Source organism: Homarus americanus, unplaced genomic scaffold (assembly GCF_018991925.1).
Source record: "Homarus americanus isolate GMGI-L3 unplaced genomic scaffold, GMGI_Hamer_2.0 scaffold7626, whole genome shotgun sequence".
NCBI lineage: Eukaryota > Metazoa > Arthropoda > Malacostraca > Decapoda > Nephropidae > Homarus > Homarus americanus.
Window position 1 is genome coordinate 2,519,904 of NW_024718273.1, and position 25,149 is coordinate 2,545,052.

Sequence of the window (25,149 nt, forward strand, 5' to 3'; positions counted from 1 at the left end):
AGTCAATTAATTGTATAGTACACAAACTACTGACGACAGGTGAGTGATAATAGCTTTTAAATTTTGAATATCATACGAGTTAAAATTAACCTTAAGTCTACTGGAAAAGGAAATGTATTTCATCTGCACTACTAGAAGACCTACGTATATAAATAAATTACATTCAGTAATGAATTACAGGCAGACAATCCCTAACTGATGCAGATCCAATTTAAAAAAAATAATAATAATAATTTGTCCAAGGTTTCAATTTACAACAAAAACATAGTTTCACAATCTTTCGCAGCATTGAAAGCCAGTGAAGTGCTGACAGACACAGGCATCTCAGGGTTCCCTGTGCTAGACCTGGTCAGCTTATAAAGACAAACTAAAAACAACATACAGTGTTGTATTGTTTAGTATTAAGAGTGGTTAACTAGGCTACACATAAAATAAATGTAGTGTTTTAGATATCAAGGCTCAGAGAATTGTTATGTAAGGCAGCCTCATCAAACATCATATCCAGGGAAAGCAAAATATCTCAAAATATATACAGTACATACAGTGTAATAGACTTATTGTTGTTGCATCCGTACCAAATAAAAACTCTATCTTGTCTGGGCCTTACAGTCTCACACTGCATAACAACCATTGGTGTAGTTTCTCAGTACTGTCCTCTACTACAGATGTTTCACTATAGCCTATAATCATTGTGTACACCAAAATATTCATTTAATTCATGTTTTGTAGCTCTCTAAGATGTTTTAAGGAAATATTTTCTCACAAAAATAAATTGATATGACGTTTTTCAGGAATGGAACCCTTTTGTACATCAGCCAATGCCTGTACCGGGGTACTCAGATTTTCAATTTTCCAATTCTAGGCTTACTGGCCATCTTTTACTGATTACCGATCTAAAAACACAAGATTTTTAATTAAAATAAAAACAGGAACAAAACATAATATAAATGTGTTTCCATTGTACACAATGAAGTACGATAGTACAGTTTCCCTTGAGCTTCAACAAACTGGATAAGAAAGAAATAATGCTTTGGAAATCTATGAAAAAGAATGTAAAGAAATAAAAGTACAAAATATGTGTTTCCTGAGAGTTGAGGAAGTCTGCAAGTCACGACACGAAGAAATTTCTACACCCGTTAATAGAGCTTATACAACACCCCAGGAATAATATCAGTATAGATAAAGGAAATTGGGTTTACCTGTCTTCATAGGGCTCAACAGGAACCTTAGAATGGCAGGGTGTAAAAGGTTCCGTCTTGAGCACAGCACACTGGTTAGCTGCCCATACCTTCCTGTGGGGGTGTAGGCTGCAGGTGTCCTGTGTAAGACAAATTGATTAGTGCACTGATGAAATGTGAATAATGAAAACATTGATAAAATGACCATTGTAGAAATCTTATACACTGATAATACTGACAATGATAAAACCGGCAACATAAATATATTTTCATAATCTTCATCAGTTACCTAACCCAACCACAAACTAAAAACATGCTTAAGGGGCAGAGGGGAAATAATTAACAATAAACAGTGCTACGTCTCTATACTAAAATAATTGGTGGACAGCCAGTTTGGTACAAGGAGTTCATGGTATAAAACAATCCAAAAAAGTCATTGAATACTGAATTTTGTTTGGCATATTTTACTATACATGAAAAGTTTAGTATTTTCAGTCAAGATAAATTGTCACAATACCAGATTTGTTGCTATATAAATTATCTCTCTCTCTCTATGTATATATATATATATATATATATATATATATATATATATATATATATATATATATATATATATATATATATATATATATATATATATATATATATATATATATATATAACGAAGAGGAGAACCAGGGAAAACACAAACATCTTGACTAAATTGGGTTTCTTTAATCACTAACGTTTCGGAAAAATCATTTTCCATCATCAGAGCCTAGAAAACAAAAGTTTTGAAAAGGTTCTAAAAATACAGGTGATATACAATAAAAACATAATATTATACCAAAATTTACCTTCCAAAAAATTTAAAGAAAGAGCACTCCAGTTTAAAACCGACAAAATTGACGAGAGACCTACGTACAAAGCTAAAATCAGGAATAAAAATGTGAAATAAAAATGAACAAGGGTATTACCTTAATTTAGACGAGCCCTAGTGCGAAAAACACAACAATTCACATGCCATATCACAAAAGGATAGCTTTACTTTATACAATACTGAGGCAAGGCTTCCATAATGAGGAGGTCCGTCTCACAGTTGCTCCTGTCAAGAACTGAGAAATCAGGCGGCGAAAACGGGTGGTCATGTTGGTGGGCGTGGTTACGAATAGCTGAATGTGGTGGTTGTGTGATTAACTGGCCTGTTCGGACGGAACGGCTCAAGTGTTCATGGAAGCGAGTTATCATTTTTTTTTTTTTGCCTACATATGCTGCCCTACAGCTAGCACACGTAAATTGATAAACAACTGAGGATTGCAGGTGTGTGGACATGGTGTCTTTAATTTTAAAGAATTTTTTAATTGAACTCTGGGTTTTGAAGACTTGTCTAAAAGAAATTTGTGGATAGAATTCATTGAAAAGCTTCTTAAGTTAAGAACATAACATAAGAACATAACATAAGAAAATAAGGAGTCTGCAATAGGCCGGTTGGCCTGTGCATGGCAGCTCCTGTCGAGAGTTACTACCACTCTCTATCATCCATGAATCTATCTAGCCTCCTTTTGAAACTTTCCAGAGTTCCAGCACTTACTACAAAGTTGCTAAGCTTGTTCCACTCGTCCACCACCCTATTTGTGAACCAGTTTCTTCCTATCTCCCTCCTAAATCTAAACTTATCCAACTTGAATCCGTTGCTCCGAGTCCTATCCTGCTCGGATATTATAAGAACTTTATCTATATCCCCTTTATTGATTCCTTTCACCCACTTAAATACTTCTATCATATCTCCCCGCACTCTTCGTCTTTCTAGGGAATGCAAGTTAAGTTTCTTTAACCTATCCTGATATGGAAGGTTTCTAAGTCCCGGAATCATTTTTGTCATTCTTCGCTGCACCGACTCTAGTGAATTTATATCCATTCTATAATAGGGGCACCAGAACTGAACCGCATAATCGAGGTGCGGCCTAACTAGCGCAAGATATAGTTGCAATAAGACCTCTACACTCTTGTTACTTACACTTCTAGATATAAAACCCAATACTCTGTTTGCCTTATTTCGAACATTAACGCACTGTTTTCTAGGCCGTAGGTCCGGGCTTACAAGTACCCCTAGGTCTCTTTCACAAGTCGACTTCTCTAGGTTGATGTTGTTCAGGCTGTATACATTATAAGTCTGTTTCTAAGGGTGAAACTGAGTGGGCCTGTGTACGGGATGGTGAAATAGATAGAATATTTAGGGACGGTGTTCATTTGAGGCTGTGTGGGACTAAAAACCTATTAATGGTTTTGCCTATATAAGTGTCTGTAAATCTCTTAGGGAAACCATTGTTAAAGAGTAGTTCCTTTATGTATTAAAGGCTCTGTTGGTAAGAGTACGTACTAGATTACGTTTGTAATTAAAAGGAATAAAAGATGAACATTTTGAACTCAAACCAGTGAAAGTTGGTTTTCTGTATAAGGCTGTCTCGAAACTATTATGAAGACGGTGAATATTAACATCAAGGAATGGAAGAATATTGTCTTTTTCCAATTCACAAGTAAATTTGATGTTCCCATGTTTCGAATTTAAATAATTTAGGAACATAGAGACGTGATCAAGTGACCTGAAAATTAAAAAAAAAAGTGTCATCAATATACCGACGATAGAACAAAGGCTTAAATTGGGGGGGGAGTGACATTCGGTTAGCCAAAGCTTTTCTTGGACAGAGGAAAGCGTTGGCCAATGTGGGACCTAAGGGTGAACCATACCAACACCATCACATTGTTTAAAAGCTTTGTTATTAAATAAAAACAATCATTTACAGCCAGTTTTAAAAATTCTTTAAATTGTGGTTCATTGACTCCATCAATTATAAATACTGTATCATGAATGAGTCAGTGAGGCGACCCTTGGCGGGGGGGGGGGTGTGCACGGTCACTTGTACCCCCCAATGGTCGGGAGCAGGGGGGGAGGTGGAGGTGTTGACAGCCGGGAGGGGAGATTAACGCTCTCTTAAGGATTATGAATGGTAGGGGGTTTAATTTTCTTTTTATAAAACGGCTTTGACTTGACTTAGGAGAATATAACTTGCATTTTGGAATTCTTGCAAGATAGCGATTAATTATAAATATCCCTTATTTGCACCAGACATAATAATTTTAGTAATCAACTTAGTACATTTGAGTACAGATTGTGATAATTTATGTGGTTGCTCAGAAGTTGTGGTTGCAGTTTCGAAGCTTTGTGACATCACTAATGTACAATGAGTCTCCATATGCCCTGGTCTATTCATTGATCAGTTGTCTAAGTGCAAAATTAGCCCTGTCGAGCTATCCTGAATCAATTAATTTTAAAATAGAATTTATAATGTAAAATGTTATAAGACAATGGTTTAGTAGTGCTGTTAATGTGTGTGTTGTGTAAGTGTCTTGGCATGTCACCTCACCACCTGACTCCTGAACAAACTCTTCATCAACTTCCTCAAATCCCACAATGTGCTTGGCAAGGTCAAAACACACACACACACACACATACACACACACACACACACACACACACACACACACACACACACACACACACACACACACACACACAGGAATTAAGACAACAAGCATCCAGTGAGGGTCTTGTTGTGTGACTGCATGGAGGCGAATTAAAAGATCAGCTGCTGAGGAGCTTATCGCTTGGCAACACTGGTGCATGTTACCACTCCTTTCCACTCCATCTCTCTAATCACTTACACATTTCTGCTTTGTCACTCCATATTTTGAAGGGATACAATTTTGCTCATTTATACATATATTTATCACAATCTCCTTAAAAGTACTTGAGTTTTCACGCTTATTCAAGACATCTTCAGGTCATGAGACCAACTAATCCCCTACTCAAGAAAGAATGACCTGACATTCCATCAGAAAGTCAGTAATATGAGACCACTAATCTCCCACCTTACCTCCACCTGACAATGAATCACGTCGGGTCACTACCCAAAATACTTTAGTTTTGTCTTTACTCAAGATTTTTTCAGAAAATCCTCTCGATTTTCTACCTCGGAAAATCTGTTCCCAAAGCCGATATTTTTATTCTTTTAAATTCCCACTTCAGGAATGATTTTCCGAGCAAATTTCAATTCCGGCTATCGGAGAGTTCCGGGTTTGAGGGATTCCGGCTAACGGAAATATTACTACTTATAATATAGATGTAAAAAAATAAAATAAAATAAAATAAAATAAATAAATAACAAAGAAATAACCGTGTAACATTCAGATATGCTCATACTACCACCATGTTATGTGTACTATTGCAGATGATACTAAATGTTACATACTATTTCCATGAGATATATGTACAGTACAAAGGCCCCCAAGTTCGCGGATTTTTACTTGGCGGTCCTCGGTTTTTCGCGGATGACACCCTGGATATACCCAAGAATGTCTGTGGGTAGTTTTAAAGTTGCTGGCATTTTCGCGGCTGGGACAGGGAGCCATTTGTTCAGGAGACAGTAATTTCCTTTACCTGTATTGTAAATGTGTGTGTGTGTGTGTGTGTGTGTGTGTGTAGACACATACACGCAAAACACATACAAATAAATAATAATGGGAAAATACTCTCATAAATAATCAGAAACAATTGATTAACAATGTGACAGTCTACCTTCCAGTCCGTGCTTTATTACAGTCTACAAAACTGCAGGTAAAAGAAACAATTGTCCTAAAGGAAAATAAAAGGGATATACATTTCTTTGTACACAAGTAAAAATGTACCCCCCCCTGATCCGCAAATGTTATCGCGGATTTGGCGATTTGCGGCCATCTTGAGAACCTAACCCCCGCGAATTTCGGGGCCCCCTGTATATATCAGGTGCCTTCAAGAAAGCTCAGGCTCTCAACTGGCTCAGCCATGTTAATATTCATATTATTATTATCTGTGTTTTTCTGGCTAAATAAGCTGTTTCAATATCAATATCAGTATTGAATGTCTATAATGCTACAGAGAGATTTATGACGAAAAGAAGAAAGTTTCAGCTCAACAATCCCAATAAAGCCTCTGTCACTCCTACAAATGACCATCTCTACATGCAAACCAGTCCCAGATTTCAATGTAAGTGTTAAACTTTAATATTTACTTTTCTTAACTGTATTTTGTCATTCAATTTCCTCTTTTCTCTTAAATTAGGTGATTTGAGATGTATAAAAGGGCTTGGGCTAAGATATAGTGCACATAGGGTATGTGTTCCGACATACGGACGTTGAAGTATACTTTGCTGTACTTGACTTAAGTAAGGTAAATATCACACTGAACTTAATGATCCCATTAACTTGAATAGGTTTAATATAGTTTCAAACAATCACATTTATAAACACTGTATGTGATCCATCTGAATGATAAAGATTAATTATGGTTATATAATCTAATTTATTTTATCTGTGGATAGCGCAAACTGAACCCTGCAGTCTACCTAGCTGTAACTTAATCATATTGCAAAGTACAGAAATACTCCAAATAGCTGTACCCCATAGAGTGCTATTTCTATAAACTGCAGAGCTCTTCCTTGTATCTTGGAGCTCAAGGGAAAAGTAAAAAAAAATAAAAAATTCATAAACGTCGTGAAAAGTCACGAGTTCAAACACACAACAGACCAAGAGTAGCTCTCTTTTTTTTACTCACTGGGTCAATCAACACTGAGTACTCTCTGTTTACAGTACAGTAAAAATTTTACTGCGCTTACACTGTGGACACATGCCTTTTGACTCGCCAATTTTGTGTATTTTATTATTATCACCATTTTTTTACTCATCATGTCTCCCACACACCATTTTCCATGAACATATTCTGTGCACTAACTGTACACGTATTGGGTTTTTTCTTACAATGAAAAAGTTTGTGAAAAGAAGTATTCTCAATACACTATAGGGATGGACAGACACACATCAACACAACTACCCTTTGTGTGGAAGTATCCAGAAGGGGAGACAATACTAGCTCCATCATCCCTCTGTTAAATATACAATACGTATTCTAAAACACAATATGTACGAACCTGTACTGGATTATTAAACTAAACAAATTTCAAATGAGTTGAATTATAAGAATGTCTTGAAATAAAAATATTCCAATAAACATTAATTGTTGATATATCATTGAAAAAATAGTTCATGAGATTTCTAAAGTCAGAGGACATGTGGTGGATAGAACATAAGAACATAAGAATGGAGGAAACTGCAGCGGGCCTATTGGCCCATACTGGGCAGTCCCGTTTACACCCAACCCCTATTGCTCATATGAGCATCCAACCTATGTCTGAAGCAATTCAGCGTATTCGAGTTAATGATGATATTTGGTAACTTGTTCCATTCATCCACTACTCTGTTTCCAAACCAGTGTTTACCTATTTCACGCCTAAATCTAAATTTGTCTAATTTAAAACCGTTGTTACGAGTTCGCTCCTGGTTGGATAGTTTAAGTACCTTTGTAATGTCACCTTTGTTTAGCCCTGCCTTCCACTTATACACCTCTATCAGGTCGCCCCTCGCTCTACGTCTCTTAAAGGAGTGCAAATTAAGATGCTTTAACCTGTCTCTATACTCAAGGTTCCTAATGCCCGGGATTAGTCTTGTCATTCTCCTCTGAATTCTTTCCAAGGATTCTATATCCATTCTGTAATATGGTGACCAGAACTGAACTACGTAATCCAGGTGTGGTCTCACAAGAGCAAGATACAGTTTTAGGATGACCTCGCTAGTCTTGTAACTAACACTCCTTTGTATGAACCCAAGTACTTTATTAGCCTTGTTACGAGCAAAAACACATTGTTTACTTGGCTTAAGGTTCCTACTTATCATTACTCCTAAATCTCTCTCGCAGTCGGATTTCTCTATGGCATCGTTGTTCATCTGGTATCTGGTTTCCCTGTTTACATCTCCTATACTGAGTACTTTACATTTGTAGACGTTGAATTTCATCTGCCATTTTTCAGACCATTCGAAAATTTGTTTAGATCTTCCTGTAGTTTTGCCGAGTCCTCGTCAGATTTGATAACACGTCCTATTTTAGTGTCATCAGCAAATTTACTTATGTTGCTGTCAATGCCGATATCTACGTCGTTTATGTATATAATAAATAATAATGGTCCAAGTACTGAGCCTTGGGGAACTCCACTTGTGACGTTGCTCCAATGAGACTTAGTGCCGTTAATGCTCACTCGCTGTTTCCTGTCCTGTAACCAAGCCCTAATCCATTTAAGGATGTCACCTTTGATGCCATGAGCTTCTACCTTTCTGATTAGTCTTTCGTGGGGGACTCTGTCGAAGGCTTTGCTAAAGTCGAGATATACCACATCACAATTGTGCCCCTCGTCCACCGATTCGAAAACTGATGAAAAGAATGTTAATAGATTAGTTAGGCAAGAACGTCCGCTTGTGAAGCCATGCTGAGAATCATTGATCAATCGGTGCTTCTCCAGGTGATTTCGAATAGAGTTTGAAATGATTGCTTCCAGTAATTTGCCTACTATTGATGTTAGACTGATTGGGCGGTAGTTAGAGGATAGTGATCTATCCCCCTTCTTGAAAATCGGTATTACATTCGCTATCCTCCAGGATTCTGGTACTACACCTGTTTTTAATGACATGTTAAACAACTTTGCTAAGGGCATACTAAGCTCTTCCTTACATTCCTTTAATACTCTGGCAAATATCTCATCGGGACCAGGTGACTTATTAGGCTTTAGTTTGTCTATTTGCTTACTAACATCGTTACTAGTCACTACTATCTCACTTAATTTGTTTTCTTCACTATCTCTGAATAGAGTCGGTGCCTCGGGTAACATGTTTAAATTTTCGGTGGTGAAAACTGTTGAAAAATATTTATTCAAATTATTGCTCATTTCTCCGTCGTTATCAGTGAGCTCGCCGAAGTCTGACCAGTATTGGTCCAATCTTTTCTCGTGTTTTAGTTTGATACATTTGGTAGAATCCTTTGGGGTTTGTCTTCGCCTCCCTTGCTATCCTTACCTCATTATTCCTCTTTGCTTTCCTTATCTCGGTTTTAACCCTACTTGCCAATACCCTATAATAGTCCCGGAGGTGAATTTCGCCACGATTTATCCTTCCACCTATAGCCTTCCTTTGGCCAATGATGTTCTTTAAATAATTATTTATCCATTTAGTGATCACTGTACAGTCTATAAATGTCGATAATTTACTAATGGCCAAGAAGTATATTTTGGCACATTAAGCTGTATAGAAAAATTAAATTTTTAATATTGGTTTTATTAGAGGTGAATGAAAGCTGAGGCAATGAAGGACATAAAGTATTACTACAGAAAGAGAGAAAGGATAGGTAGAGAGCGAGGAGGAAACTGTTTAAAAATATACTGATAAATAGTTATCAAAATGAAAAATTATATAATTAAAAATGGAGCATATATTCTGTACTTGCCTTGATCAATATACTATCAGGACAATAGTTCTGTAACCTCCAAGAATCTCCAAAGATCTTGACTGAAACTTCACTTGACCCGCCAGATGGTGTTCGGAAGTCATCTTGTTCATCTCCATTGTAATTCCCACACAAACCTCTGACCTTCAAGAGGGAAGAATTAGAGGTTATCAGTAAAGACAATTAAATGAATTTTTTTATTATGAGTTAATCAAAGGGTGGCAGTATGGTGTTAATCAAAGAGTAAAGTGACCATATTTCTTGGAGCTAAAAGCAGGACATACAAATTATGAAATAAAAACCCTACGATCCATACACCAACATCAATTATACAGTTATAGTATACTTGACCCAAAAACAAAACAATTGTACATAACAATGGTATTTGCCAATTACCTTCTAATGCTCTTACCTTACACTGGATAAGATTAGTTTTAACATCTCTGTAGTTGATCTTAGCATATTGTAGAATTCCAGATAGGCTTGCTTGAAGTTAACTTTCGTGACTAGTACGGCTTTGAGAGATGGGACTTTTAGCTGTGATTTTTCAAATGCCCACAGTTTGTTAATTTGAGAAAAAAACCACGTTTGGTAAATGAACTTGTTCCAGGAAGACACAGAATGAACTGAACCAATCTTAACATGTGCTAGTGGGTAATATCTCTGTCCTTAAAGTGAGTGAACATTTCTACCGAGCGCTGGCCTCTGGGTAACTTAGCTGCATACGACTCTGACACTTTTTCCTCAGAGATATAACTTGTAACACAGCAAAACTCGTCAAATAACTCAGTATCAAATTTTGAATCGTAGAATTTCTTTTCTGCAGCAAAATCCATTGTTTTCTCAACGTCTTTAATGAGGCCTAATGCATATGTGAGAAGTCTTGCAAGTGACCTGACCACTGGCCTAAATACTGAACACGTGTCATAAATATCTGTAACTATTTCCTTCAATGCAGATGAGTCAATTAATCCACCTTCTTCAAGTTTGTTTGCTAGAACCCTCACTGAATGTGGCAAAATATAGTCTTACTTGGATTGCAGATTTTGTTTCAAATCATTGATTCCGATCATAACTTCTACTGCTGTTGTATTTTCCTCTTCAATCTTTAAGATGACTTGATGGAAGGTGGCTGACTATGCACAAAATTGAGCAGGACTTTTGCACAATGGTTCTCCAGAAAAATCTTTAGCACAACAGGACACTTTTAGCCAGGAAATATTCTAAGAATTCTCTCAACAGCTGGCATTAGTGATAACTGTACCCCTGAAGCTGTTTATATTCAATTTCCACAAAATCGCAGAAGTCCTTCAAGTCTTCTACTCTAACTGTATACAAGTAGAAATATGAATATATCTTAACAACAACTGTTTCCACATCAATTGGCAAACAGTCGCAGGCAGTCTGCACAGCATTATGTAAAATGTGGGAACAGCAACCAATACCAATAAATTTTCTGCCTAAGTAAGTATTAAGTTTCTTGAAAATGTTTTAACTCCTTTTCTTTGAGCCCCACCATAAAATTCCGGATAATTCCGGGATGAGGGATTTTTTTCCTGCTTTGATAGAGTTGTCGTGTTACCAGGAAATCCCTCATTCCCGGAAGTGCTCTGCACAAATTATTCTGGCTAACTGAGAATTCCCCGTTATACCATAATTACCGGTAATAAAGTCTGGATTGATGTACAAGTATTAATACAGTATACAGTATATTGCAATTATTTGTTGTAGAGTCACAAAAGTACAGTGCTCTATTATAGGGAAAATGATAAAAGTACAGTATTGTATACACTTTAAAAAGAATTCTACAGGATGCATGTTGTATTATCACCTTGTCGTGAAAGATATAACACAATAAGTATTAAACAAGGACAAATCCTTTTGTCTTAACCCTTGTCATGTACAGTATATCCCATAACAGTTGTGGGATGGAGGGTCACACTGTTCTGGACATATTCCACAACAGTTGTGATATGCTTCTTGTGAGACCAATTTAAATTTCCCTGTTTTGTATGTGCTCAGCATCTTTGTGGAGGCTTCTAGCAATTGTCCCATGCAAAAGGAAACCGATGGCGTTATATTTGATAGCAGGAGACAAAGATGACTCCTCTTGCATAGTGACAATGACAAAAGTGAAGACAGTAACTTTCCTCAGGTTTGATTTGTGAATTTAGTGAATCTTAGGAGAAACTGAGTGACAAGAACGAGTAATATGCTGGAGATCGAAGATTCCAGCTAATGGGAAGATCACTATAGAAATTCAATTCACCTTAACCCCTTTGATGCAATTCCTACACTTCATCATTTTATTCTGGCCATTACCCAATAATTTTATTCAGCTTAGGGGGAGTCTCCCATGGTTAAAGTATTAATTATTTCCTCTAGGCACATTTTATTAAAAAGTATTAAAAAAAATCCCAAATTACTAATTTCAGCTGACTGAGTGACTGTGTGCCTGGTGGAGACAAGTCTACTATTTCCCACTGAGTCTGCAGAGTAAATTATACGGTGATTAGAGTACACTGAACCCTCATTAATTTGGATTTTGGCTTAATTTGTATCTTTTTTTCTAAAAAATGAATTAAACGATTCAAATTAGGAATGAATCTGAAATAACCGAGCGGTTCCGAAAAGTCAACTATTACTATAGGAATATAAAATTAAATAGATTAGGATGAATTTTATAAATAGAATATGAATTTTATTAAGATACTGTGCAAAAACATTCGGTGAGTAGCTTGAGGAAGGAGGTGGCAGATGAAGGAGGGAGGACAACTGATCGCCTCCTGCTCAGACACCCGCTATCCCTTTATAACAACAGTATGCAATTCACCATACTGTAATTCCCATATTATTTTGGTTCATTCGGTGCCGGGTTAATAAAAAATTATCAAAAAAATATTTAATTTTCCTCTCAAATCCCACACTTAATCCCTTATGAGCTACTGCACTATAGTATATTTTCGGTCTCTTGTTTACAGAGAGTCAACAGCTAATCGATCTGGCTGATTCGCTCTCCCTAATAATGTGGCCAACACTCACCATCTCTCAAGCACCGTTGTTGTCACTGCTCAAGAGAGTTGGTGCGTATCACAGGATCTGTCTTGAGCATTTAGTAAATAATATTGGAGCATATAATGCATCTCCATATGTCCTGGTTTATTCACTGATCAGTTGTCTAAGCTGCATAAGTGGCCAAACTGAGCCCTCATGTATCAATTAATTTTGAAATGAAAATACGAAATTAAAAAGTCAAAAGACAATGGTTAAGTACTGCTTTTAATAAGTTTACTCTATAAGTGCCTTGTCACCTCACCTCATCTCTTGCCACGTCAGCTCACCTTGCAGTGCTACATTTATTTATTACAGTATTATTTACTTTATTATTACTGTATGGACATTTAAAAACAAATTAGATTACTTTGTAGCAGCCAAGGTGAAAATTTGTGGTAGTCAAGCCAAGGCCAGATGAAAAACTAAACAGAAAATGAACAGATAATCAAACATAAATATTCAGAAATTGTCGAATATGTAAGTCAGAATATTTCGATCTTGGTTAATTCAGATTTTTCGGTAATTCGAGTGACCCAGAGCCTTTTTTTATCGAATTAACGAGGGTCCAGTGTATAGGAGAATGATGATATATTGTAAACTTATTACTGTAGACTTATTAATATTGTGAGTGTTAGAGAATAATTATGTAAATTAATGAAATATGTATAGCATATTGTTAGTAAACATGTAGAAGAGTTATTTTTGTATATTTTTATCATCACTTTTAGAAAAAAATATACAAAATAAATGTAAAAAAGTATTAACCTCGGATATTTGTTTGTAAATTGAATCAAGGGACAACATTAACTTTTTATGGAATTTCAGATCTTTGTTAGTCAAACCTTTGTAAATCAGGGACTGGACTGTCTATACTGTACAGTACTAAACACTAAAAGCTTTCCATTCCCCGTTCGTATTTTTACCACAACTTGGAATCAACCCCTGTATTATCAATACCTCTCAGCTTTCTTTTACATCTTCTCTTCTCCTCTGAGCCTTAACCAGGAGACCTTACCTTGCCCTGCCAGATTGGATCAAGTCTAAGGTAGGCCCGGGTTCCACGATCCCACTGGAGTACCAAGCCCATGTCCGTCACCTCAGCAAAGACAAATATTCCAGCTTGACGGATAATGGTTCGTGTCATATTCCTGAAAATGAAAATGATACCACACAAGTAATTCACCAATTTAAGAAATGCAAAAACCTACTATCTAAACTGCATCCATATTAATTTTATTTATGCACATGTCAACAGGGTAGTTAATTCATATGATCTTTTCCCCCTGCAAATTATTCTCTATGCACTTCATATAAATTTTTATACACCCCTGCCATATTATTTTTACTTTTATCCTCTTCACCACTGATCGGCTCGTTAGTCGCTTGAGCGGTCGGTCACGTCTCTATTATGCACTGTTGGAAAGTACTAGGCATGCACTGGCTCCTGATTGTATCTGAACCTGCTCCAGTGTTGGTCAAGTCTGGTCTTGAAATAGCTGACACTCGGTGCCATCACAGCACATTCTGGCAGATTGTTCCAAGAGTTCACAATTCTCACTCTAAAAAAGTTTGCCCTCACAGTTTTCTGGACTTGCAGCTTCTTCAACCTTGAGCTGCGACCCCTTGCGGGGCGGACGTCTCCTAGCTCCAGGTATGGACACTCGACTGAGTAGTGCCCTTTGAAATGTTTATACACCTTAATTAGGTCTTCCCTTGCCCGTCTGTAGTGTAAGCTAGGCAGTTGCAGGCGTTCTAATCTCTCTGGATAGCTGATGTGCCAAAGTGCAGGCACCAGTCTGGCGGCCCTCCTTTGGACATTTTCAATCAACTGACAGTCCCTGGCATATCTCGGGGACCAGACGGGGTGACAGTACTCCAGGCGGGGAAGCACCTCACTCTTGAATATCGATAGGAGGGATGGACTGTCTAGTTGATTGATTCACCTTCTTCTCGCAATGGCCCGAGAACTTCAGCTCATTGACAACATACACTCCTAGGTCCTCTTCACATTCAGTCTCTATTACTGCAGTTTCTTCGTCCCGTTGGGATGTATGATACGTCTCCTAACCGTTGGTACAATCCAGGTGCAGCCTCTTACACTTCGTGACATTGAATCTTAGCCTCCATTTTTTCGACCATTCCTGAAGCTCACCGAGAACTTTCCACAACTCTTCATGGTCAATGTGGTTCTTAATTTCCCTGAATAACTTGGCATTGTTCACAACCATTTGTATGGAGGAGTGTATAGCTTCTGGCATGTCATTTATAAAACAAACAATCAACAACAGGCCCAATACACTGCCCTGTGGTAATCCGCTTGTCCAGGGTACACATTACGATTTTGTACCAATAATCACCAAACAATGCTTGTTATTATGCAGAAAGTCTCCGATCCACACAAGGACACTTCCCCAAATCGCGTTCCCTTCCAGTTTAATTCTCAGCCTTTCATGTCAAAAGCCTTGGCAAAATCTAGATATACAGTAAAACCTCTCTAAGGGGGGCTAATTGGGGGGGGGGGAGGTGTCCGGGATAAGAGGTTGTCCGCCTTAGAGCAAATAAAAAAAGACCTCTATTTTAAACAAAAAAACGAATACAACACCAATGTATCCAATTTTTTTGAAAGCAATACATGCAGGTGTGAGGCATCGGTTGTGTCTCAGCAGAATATAATTTGCATTGCTGGAATCCTTGCAAGACAACGAATAATTAGAATTTAAACATCATATATTTTGCACAAGAGATAAAAATTTCAGTTCTTTAGTGTAGTACGTTTAGGTACAAGTTTTTCAACTCATAATTTGGGTAGATATATGTAACTTTCTTCATATATTTTTACTCATTTACATGCACACACCATCCTAAATACATATTGTGAAAAAGTAAAAGAAATAATTTTCCTAAGGGTAAATCTTTACTGTACTCAAATGTACTAAATAATTAAAAAAAAATTGTCTAGTGCAAACTATACCATGTTTATATTCAAATTAATCACAATCTTACAAGAATTACAGCAATGTAAGTTATATTCTGCCAAGTCAATTCAGTGATATTTATAAGCAAAAAACTCAAACTCCCGCTATTTGACTGATAACGACGCATTGGGTAATCTTCCCACCGGCTGGTCAATACCTCACCTCACCCCCCACCTCCCCCCTGCCTGGCTATCATCACCTCTCTCCCCCCTTCCCAGGGTGAAGGTAGCTTTAGGCTTAAAGTTTTTATCTTATAAAATGTCACAGACTAAACTTAGCAAAATATAACTTGTATCGATGGAATCCCTGCGAGATAGCAAATAATTTGAATGTAGACATTACACACCTCAAATTAAGTGCTAAAATATTTTATTACTTTTATTTATTATTGTACAGTATGCTGTACAGTACTGTATTTTGTTAATATTTAATGTTTTATTAATTCTGTTACCGGTATACAGTACTTTGTATGTACTTATTAATTTATATTCATAAGGTTAGTTGCAGAAATATTAATGTGTTTGCTTACAGGGTGCTGCCACAGACCCCACTAGGGTGTTAACAAAATACACAGTATATGTGCCATACTACCGTTCTGAAATCCGAAAAATTCCAAATTCCGAAACACATCTGGCCCCGAGGGTTTTCGGATAAGCAATTGTGGACCTGTACTACTAAATAAATTATGTCCGACTTTTTTTTTCAAAATAATTTTGTCCGGCTTAAGCGGGGTCCGCCTTAGCGAGGTTTTACTGTATATTGTCGATATTGCCACCCTGTTCCAGAATTTGGGTCCAAACATCCAGTACCTTGAGTAATTGTGTTAAACCGAAGCAATCCGGCATAAAACCGTGTTGGCAGTCCTTTACAAGGTTGTTTCGAAGTAGATGTTCCATCATAGCATCTCTAATAATGCTCTCAAGTACTTTATATACTATGCTGGTCAGGCTCACTGGGCTATAATTATTCATGGAGTAACGATTGCCCTTCTTGAAAAGAGGACTCACATAAGCCATTTTCCAATCACTGGGACCTTTTGCTCATCCAGGCATTTACAGAACAGGATTTTCACGGGCTCAGCAAGCTCGTTGCACAACTCTCTTAGCACTCTGAGATGTACCATATCAAAGCCGTGACTCTTATGCTTCTGAATACTGCCTTGTGAACCAAAAGATGTGCGTATAGTATTATATCAATGACCATATATAGTACCGTATTTACTGGAATATGGAACGCACTTTTCTTTTTTAATTTCCAAAACTTACCCTGCACTCAATGCGCCCATACTTCCCAATATTATTGGGATACGTTTGTGTTTTCTTGGTGAGTTAATCCTTTATCACTATACAAGCCCTGCTATCGCAGGTTTATTATATGAGACAAAATTATCACAACGTAAACCAATGCACCTACAGTGCATTAACTTAATGACAGAGGCAAACTCACACCATCTCACTGTACCTCCTTTCCCACCATTCATAAACCATAACAAATGCCTTTATTATGTTGCTTAGCAATTGTGCTAACTTCAAGCATCATCTGTTTATACAGTAGACAATCTTATACTGTGCTTAAGGGGCGGTTTATTTGCCCTAAGCATGGGTGCTCCTCCTCCCTTCCTCCCCCAGGAGGACAATTATTATTTTTACTTTTTTTAGGATGGTGTGTGCATGTAAATGAATAGAAATAAATGAAGAAATTTATGTAAATCTACCCAAAAATACAGTTGAAAAACTTGTACATTAATAAAAATGTACTACACTAACGTACTAAAAATTTTATCTCTTGTGCAAAATATATGACGTTTATAGTCAAATTATTCGCTGTCTTGCAAGGATTCTAGGAATGCAAGTTATATTCTCCTAACTTTAGTCTGTGATATTTTATAAGATAAAAACTTTAAGCCTAAAACCACCAAACCCTGGCTGGGAAGATGATTTTTTATTAATTTTTTTTTTTTTGGGGGGGGGGGGTTTGACAGCTGGCACTGGGAGGTCTAGTGAAGTATTTATCTATTTATGTTCTTTAGAGTGAGTTTTTGTTTTTCTTTTATAAAAGGTCACTGAATTGACCTGGGAGAATATAATTTACACTTATGGGATTCTTATAAGATAGTGATTAATTCGAATATGAACATGCTATAGTTTGCACTAGACATAAAAATTTTGAAAATTTAGACCTAACCCTCGGTAATCCGGATATAGTTGAAACCGCAGAAGAAAAATACGCGTAAGTTGCGAGTCTACTGTACTACAGACGGGCAAGGGGGGACCTAATTGAGGTGTATAAACATCTCAAAGGGCACTACTCAGTTGAGTGTCCTTACCTGGAGCTGGCAGACACTCGCCCCACAAGGGGTCACAGCTCAAGTTTGAAGAAGCCGCAAGACCAGAAAACTGTAAGAGGTAACTTTTTCGGAGTGAGAGTTGTTAACTCTTGGAACAATCTGCCAGAGACTGTTGTGACGGCACTGCATGAGAGCTCTTTCAAGACCAGACTTGACCAACACTGGAGCAGGTTCAGATACATTTAGGAGCCTAGTACAGTAATATCTCCGTGAAGCGGATTCCCTCAAACCTGGAACTCTCTGATGGCTGGAATTAAAATTTTCCCAGAAAATCGTTCCCAAAGCCGAAATTTTCCGGAAAAATTCCAATTTTGGGAGCGATTTTCTGAGGGGACATTTTCCGGAAAAAAAAAAAATTTCCCGATACTCGGAAAATTCCAAAAAATTCCGTGGATGAGGAATTTTTTTCTGGGTTTGAGAGATGATGTAATGGGCAATTTCTGGAACTTCCGAGAACATTTTTCTGTTACCCGTTAAATTACGGAATATTCAAGGGATGAGGGATTTTTTTCCGGCTTTAAGAGAGTTGTCTCATCACCCAGAAATCTCCGATAGCCAGAATTGAAATTTGCTCGATAAATCATCTCCAAAGTCGGAATTAAAAAAAAATCCACCTTTAGGAACAAATTTTCCGAGGTTGAAAATCGAGATAATTTGCAGAAAATTTCTTGAATAAAGATAAAAGTTAAAGTTTTTTTTTTTTGGGGGGGGGGCCTGACCTGACCTGGCTCAATGTCAGGTGGAGGTAGGGTGGGGGATTAGTGGACTCATATTACTGACCTTCTGATGGAATGTCAGGTCATCCTTTCTTGGGTGGAGGATTAGTGGTTCTCATGACCTGAAGATGTCTTGAATAAACACGAAAGCTAAAGTATTTTTTAGGGAGATTGTGATGAGCATAAGTATAAATGAGCAAGGTTGTGTCCCTTCAACATAACATGACATAACATTTTAAAATGTGGAGTGAGAAAGCAGAAAGGTGTGGGTGATTAGAGATGGAGTGGTAACGTGCACCAGTGTTGCCAAGCAATGAGCTCCTCAACAGCTGATCTCTTAATTCGCCTCCATGAAGTCACACAACAAGACCCTCACTGGATTCTTGTTGTCTTAATTCCCGTGTGTGTGTGTGTGTGTGTGGTTGTGTGTGTCTGTGTGATTGTGTGTGTGTGTGTGTGGTTGTGTCTGCGTGTGTCTGCATGTGTGTGTATGTGTGTGTGTGGTTGTGTGTGTCTGTGTGGTTGTGTGTGTGTGTGTGTGTGGTTGTGTGTTTGTGCGATTGTGTGTGTGTGTTTGTGGAGTGTGTGTGACCTGTGGTGTAATGGTCAGCATCCTCACCTTGCAAGCGAGCGAACCCAAGTTCGATCCTCGGGCAGGGTGAAACTATGGGCAAGTTTCTTTATGCCATTTGCCTCTGTCTATCCAGCAGTAATTGGGAACCTGGATGTTAATCGATTTGCGGATCGTATTCCGGGGTAATGGTTAGCCAGTGCAGTTGGCGAGTTGTCCAGTCTTCTCGAACTATTCCTTGACACTGTGCCATGCAGAGGGAGGGAGGGAACTGATCGCACACACCCCAATAAGGTTCCTGCCTCTCCCCTACTACTCTCCATGCCTGCCATGTTTTACTTTGTTTTTTTATTTATTAATTAATAAAGATATGTTTACTGTAACAATTTGTGCTTAATGTGTTTAATATTTTATATTAACCATGATAAACATACACCATAAGAGGCTGATCAATGGTGAAAAGGGGAGTGCCAGCCTCCTTGCCTCCCCCTGCCTCCACCTTGCCTCTCTGCCCCCCCCCCGCCTACTCCTTGCCTCCGTCCAACTCAGTGTCTCACACAAAAGACTGTAAACTAGATGTTGTGTGTGTGTATGATGTGGTATTGGGGTATTAGTTAATGAATAATAAATAAACAATATTGTATTGTTAATGACAGTACAGTAGTTTGATGAATAGTAGTGACAATTGTAGTACGCTACTATTCATCAAACGACTGTCATTGACGATACAATATTGCTTATTTATTAATTAATACCACACTATCACACCCTAACACCACCCACACACACCCTTATATTGTATGACTTAAATTTATGCGTGATTAACTACGTGGTGGTGAATTAAAAGATCAGCTGCTGAGCTTAGCGATTGGCAACACTGGTGCATGTTCCCACTGCTTTCCACTCCATCTCTCTAATCACCCACGCCTTTCTGCTTTCTCACTCCACAATTTAAAATCTTATGTAACGTAAAGTTGAAGGGATATAATGCAATAAGTGTAAGTATAAAAAATACTGTATTTTAGCTTCCATGTTTATTCAAGATATCTTCAGGTCCTCAGACTCACAAATCCACCACCCGATAATGGGGGACCTGACATTGTATCATTAGGTCAGTAATATGAAATCACTAATACCCCACCCTACCTCCACCTGAAATTGTGTCAGGTCCGGTCAGTTACAGAAGACCCACGAATCCCCCCCAGCTCAAAGGGAGTGGAAAATACCAGTCTTTGCTGTAACACACATCTTCATTCTCGACCATATCATATATATTTTTAATTTAGACTCTTGGAAAACTCCCCAGCACATAGAAATATTCTGAGGATGTGGGCTACTGTTTGTCTGTGCTAGATGCATAGTTTAGACACTCGGAAAGTTTTTTCCAGTAACCGGAAATATTTCCGGGATGGGAAATTTTTCCGGGATTGAGAAACTCGTCCGGTTAACAGGACATCTCACATCCCCAGAAGTGCTCTGCACCAAGTGTTCCGGCTAACGGGGATATCACTGTATCATTGTACTTGCCAACAGTGCGAAACAGAGACGTGACTGATCGCCTAAGCAACTAACGAGCCAATCAGTGGTAATGAGAATAAAAGTAAAAGTATTGTCAAAATTTTATCCTGCATTGTAATCTCTTCCAACTGATACACATTTTCCATCCACATCCCTCTACTAGTACCCAGTCTCCTCCCCACCGAAAGACAACTACCCCAACACACCCCTCTGCTCTCCCTCCTGCTTACTGGTAAAGTCTGGAGTGAAGCCTGTTCCTTGGAAAATTCAGTCTAAACAATCAACATGCTCAATAATAATATCTATTTTAACAAGAATGAGTAATTTCTGACAACTATATTTCTCTTTATCTTATTTTAAGATTGTAAGTTTCATATCAACCTAGGAAAAAAAAATCAGTTTTTCATATTCCTCCAGCTTGACACTCTTAACCGTTTATTTCTCAAAACATCTAAATACTGTAGAGTATAATTCATTTTACATTTTCTTCTGATATTCTCCTCACAAGACCTTGTTCCTCACATATACAACACATGCCCTTCACTCACTTGGTAGGTGGAGGTTTGTTACGTGAGAACTCCACAACTTCCTGAGCATCGCCTGTACCAACCCTCAGAGTAATAGACTTGGCGCACGTCACACCATCAGTCCCACATGGCACATTCTGTATATTATCAAACAAAATATTATTGAGTGACAATTAAGTGAATATATTTCAATATTGAATAAACATTGTTACCATAAAAAGAAAATATGTCTACAATCAACATATTATTTCATCAAGAAACTACCTACTGGACTTTCACTGCCACTCCCATAAAATAATTGTTTGCCTTTGTAGTAAAACAAACATGTGAATTTATCATGTTTCAAGTCATCAAAATTAAAGGAGCTGACAAAACATGGTTTGAGTATGTGAATTAATTTTTACTACTATGAGTCTATTGTAATTAGACCTGAGAATAAACAAGGATAATATTAAACATTTCTTCATTACCAGTGATCAATAAGTGTTCATAATACCTGTATTTCCTCTATAATTATTATATCTGGGATAGGTGAGACATAAAGCATTTTAATTCCTGTGTGTTCCACATTTATATCCTTGTGCACTGTTCTCAGTCCCACACACACACACACACACTCCCTCACTCACTTGTATTATGACCTCAAAGTTGTCAGCCCTGGAGTCCTTGCCCTTGGCCAGGAGGTAGTCACAGGTACCATGGAACTCAAAGAGGCGGCCATCAAAGGTCTTGTAGTGAGAGTCTCCCCAGGCAGTGCAGATCCCTGGACACACTTTCTCTGTACACAGCCACTTGCCACTCTCACATGTGCTGCGGAACAGAAAAAAGAAATAGGGATATGATAAAGAGAAGGAGGAAGAGGACCAATCACATTTTGAGATAGGCAAAATTAATTAGGTGTCTACAACAGATTTTTTTTTAAGAAAAAATAATGGATTAAGATCTCAAAATAAGCAACATATATGGGAGAGAAAGAGTGTGTGTTAAAGGTGTGGAGGAGAGGGTTGACAGTACAGTACCAATCGAGAAAGACAGCAATGCACAAGGCCCAAAAAGATATTGAATGTTCCCATAGGTAAATCAGATGCTGAAGACATTGGAAAGTGTTTGATGGGAGAATAAGAAGGATGGTGTAGATTGCAGACACTGTAGAGGATGACAGAGAGGAACAACAAGGATATCTATGTGGTATGGAATATTAGATAAAATGTTTACATTGTGGCAGTGAGTGGATGAAAGGATACAGACAGCATATGATACAATACCAAGACAGTTTTTAAGGCATTAAGATGGTTAGGAGTGCATGAACAGGGGGGTAAATATGGTGGAACAGATGTAGGACACAAAGTTAGAGTACATCTTGAGTTGAGGCAGGGCAGTGCTGTGAGACCTTTGTTGTTTATTATAGTTATGGGGCTGAAAAACAGAAAAGTTAGGGAGGAGGATTATTCAGGGAGTTGTTTTATGTAGATGACCTGCTAGTGATTGCAGAGAGAAGCCAACAGTTAGAAGAGTAATGAGATCTATTTGGTAGACATGGATTGTGGAAAAGTTTGGAGAAGACAAGTGAATATCGGGTGAACACACAGATGGTAAGTGACTACAATAAGGAAACAGCATCATAAATATGGATACAACAGTCTTAAAGGATGGGAGATCAGAGGTGGAGACAAGAAAAAGAGTACATATAGAGGCCATGGTATGGATTAGGGTAGCAGAAATATTAGAAGATGGGAAGACAAGAAAGAACTACGGGAGAAAGGTGTTACAGTGTACAGTACTAGGGCTCCAGGCTATCTTTACCACCTAAGATAGAGCATTAACGGCGGAAGCCACAGGTGTGTTAGACTGTTAGAACAACTGGGTGAGAAAGATAAAAGGAATGAAGAAGCAGAACAGAAGGTTGCATAAGTTATTAAAGGAGATTGGAGTGGAAAGGACTTTGACAAAATCGGCTGGTTGAGGAGGGTGGATACATGGCAGGAGGTGTGTCATCAGGGGGAGGATGGCTTAGATTAAGATGAGAGGATTGTGTTAGGAGAAATATGAGAGTTGGTGATTATGATGGAAACTGGAGAGCAAAGACAATGATAGAGAGGGTTGGAGGAGGATGATACAAAGGCAGGAGCTCACTACTGTATAAAGATAGCACTTCCAAGAGGAAACACGGATGATGAAGAATGGTGGTGATGTTAGAATTAGTCTATGGTAATTTGAAACTAATTCTAAAACTGTTGAAATTCACACAAAGACATAATCAAAATCTAAATTAACTTTTATACTCAACATTAAACAACCACTTTATCCTTATCCTTTTCACGTAGTCACAGAAAATAAATACAAGTATTCCACAATATACAAACATTCGAGATATGAACATTCACTTATACGAATTTCCTAAATTACCACCAGCGAGAGATAGCAGGATAGGTTAGGATTATTTTTCAACTTGTAGTTTTGGATAAATAAACTTTACTTTCTTCACTTTCTTTTTTTTTAAACTCCATTACATGGACACAAAATCCTATAAATAAAAAAAATAAATATATAACTAAAAGCTATGCTTTTCCTTAATAGTTTTAGTTGCATATTTTCATCTAGATAGTATTTTATTTATGCTTTTAAGATGTTAGGTAGTAAATTACAGTAGTTGCGTACAGTTTATCATTATTGAGGTAGGTTTTTGTCTCGCTTGTGAGCCGATTTCTGGGTTATGATATTGGGTTATTTTTATCATTGGGGAACTGAACCCTATTTTTCACATTTGTTCTTCTTTTCGAGATATGGAGATTCACCTAACGAATGTTTTTTTTTACCTAAATTATTCGTATATCGAGGAATACCTGTATGTTTTGAAATGGTGTTATACAAAACAACATTAATATCCCATACATAATAAATAATGTAAATAATATGATGTCAAAAAATATAGAATAATTAAAATAACATAATAGTGGGATTTTCATTACAGATTATAGTGATGAATGTACTGGGATCCCATTCGTAAGGGTGGGTGTTCGTAAGTCGATCGCTCGTTACTTGGGGACTGCCTGTAGCCCTGCATGTACCTCTTTCTTCAGCATTACACATGCAAGGCATATAGGGAACCCTATAATCTAAAACTCAATATGCTATTCTCTACTCAAAATTCCCACAGTAATATGAAGTGTAAGGAAAATCCCAGTTGGGTGTAAGGCAAGAGGTGAACTGGATCATTATGGGTATCCACTTAAAAAGAACAGGTGAGGAGGCAGTACTGGATTTAGGGAATGGACATGTGGTGTCTTACCAAGTGTTGCAGTCCTCGATGATGGTCGCATTTTCTTCATAGGAACGGCCACCGTGGTGACACGGGCACTGATTGTGCATGATGCAGGTGTCAGTGTCAGCATCACGAACATAACCAGCAGCACAGATGCATCCAGGGCGGCAGAGGTCACTAATCATGGGGCGCAGGTGCATTGTCTGCATGAAGTACATAAATTACATAAGGTAGAATATCGATATCAAAGTAAGCTTGGGGTCTATGAGAAAGAGAGAGAGAGAGAGAGAGAGAGAGAGAGAGTGGTGGTTTCTTGGTATATTCATTAACATACTTTATACTTGTTCCGGTGTAACTTTGTAAGTAAACCATAAGGCAGTTTAAACAAAAAAAAATACTATCACTGGTAAATGTGTGTCTGTGTGTAAGAGTTGAGAAGCTTGCATATGGGCGGGTGCTGCCACCAACATGCGACCGCATGCACAAGAATTTTACAATTGACTGAAATAACTAGTGCCTGGACATATTGACTTTCTTGCTTTATGTTTGTTTTTTCAATTCGTTTTTTTAAATAAATTTCACTGTAAAACCTCAATT

The 25,149-nt window shown here is 37.7% G+C and overlaps 1 protein-coding gene across 1 annotated transcript in view; it reads right to left on the reverse strand.

Moving 5' to 3' along the window:
* The window catches only part of LOC121859369, a 532,182-nt gene that overhangs the window by 320,620 nt on the left and 186,413 nt on the right, over positions 1–25,149 (reverse strand). The window contains exons 24-29 of the mRNA XM_042356146.1: positions 24,580–24,755; positions 21,920–22,100; positions 21,312–21,427; positions 13,652–13,784; positions 9,583–9,726; positions 1,200–1,318 (exon numbers count right to left, since the gene is read on the reverse strand). Coding sequence (XP_042212080.1) covers positions 1,200–1,318; positions 9,583–9,726; positions 13,652–13,784; positions 21,312–21,427; positions 21,920–22,100; positions 24,580–24,755 — 869 coding nt within the window. The remainder of the gene's footprint in view (positions 1–1,199; positions 1,319–9,582; positions 9,727–13,651; positions 13,785–21,311; positions 21,428–21,919; positions 22,101–24,579; positions 24,756–25,149) is intronic.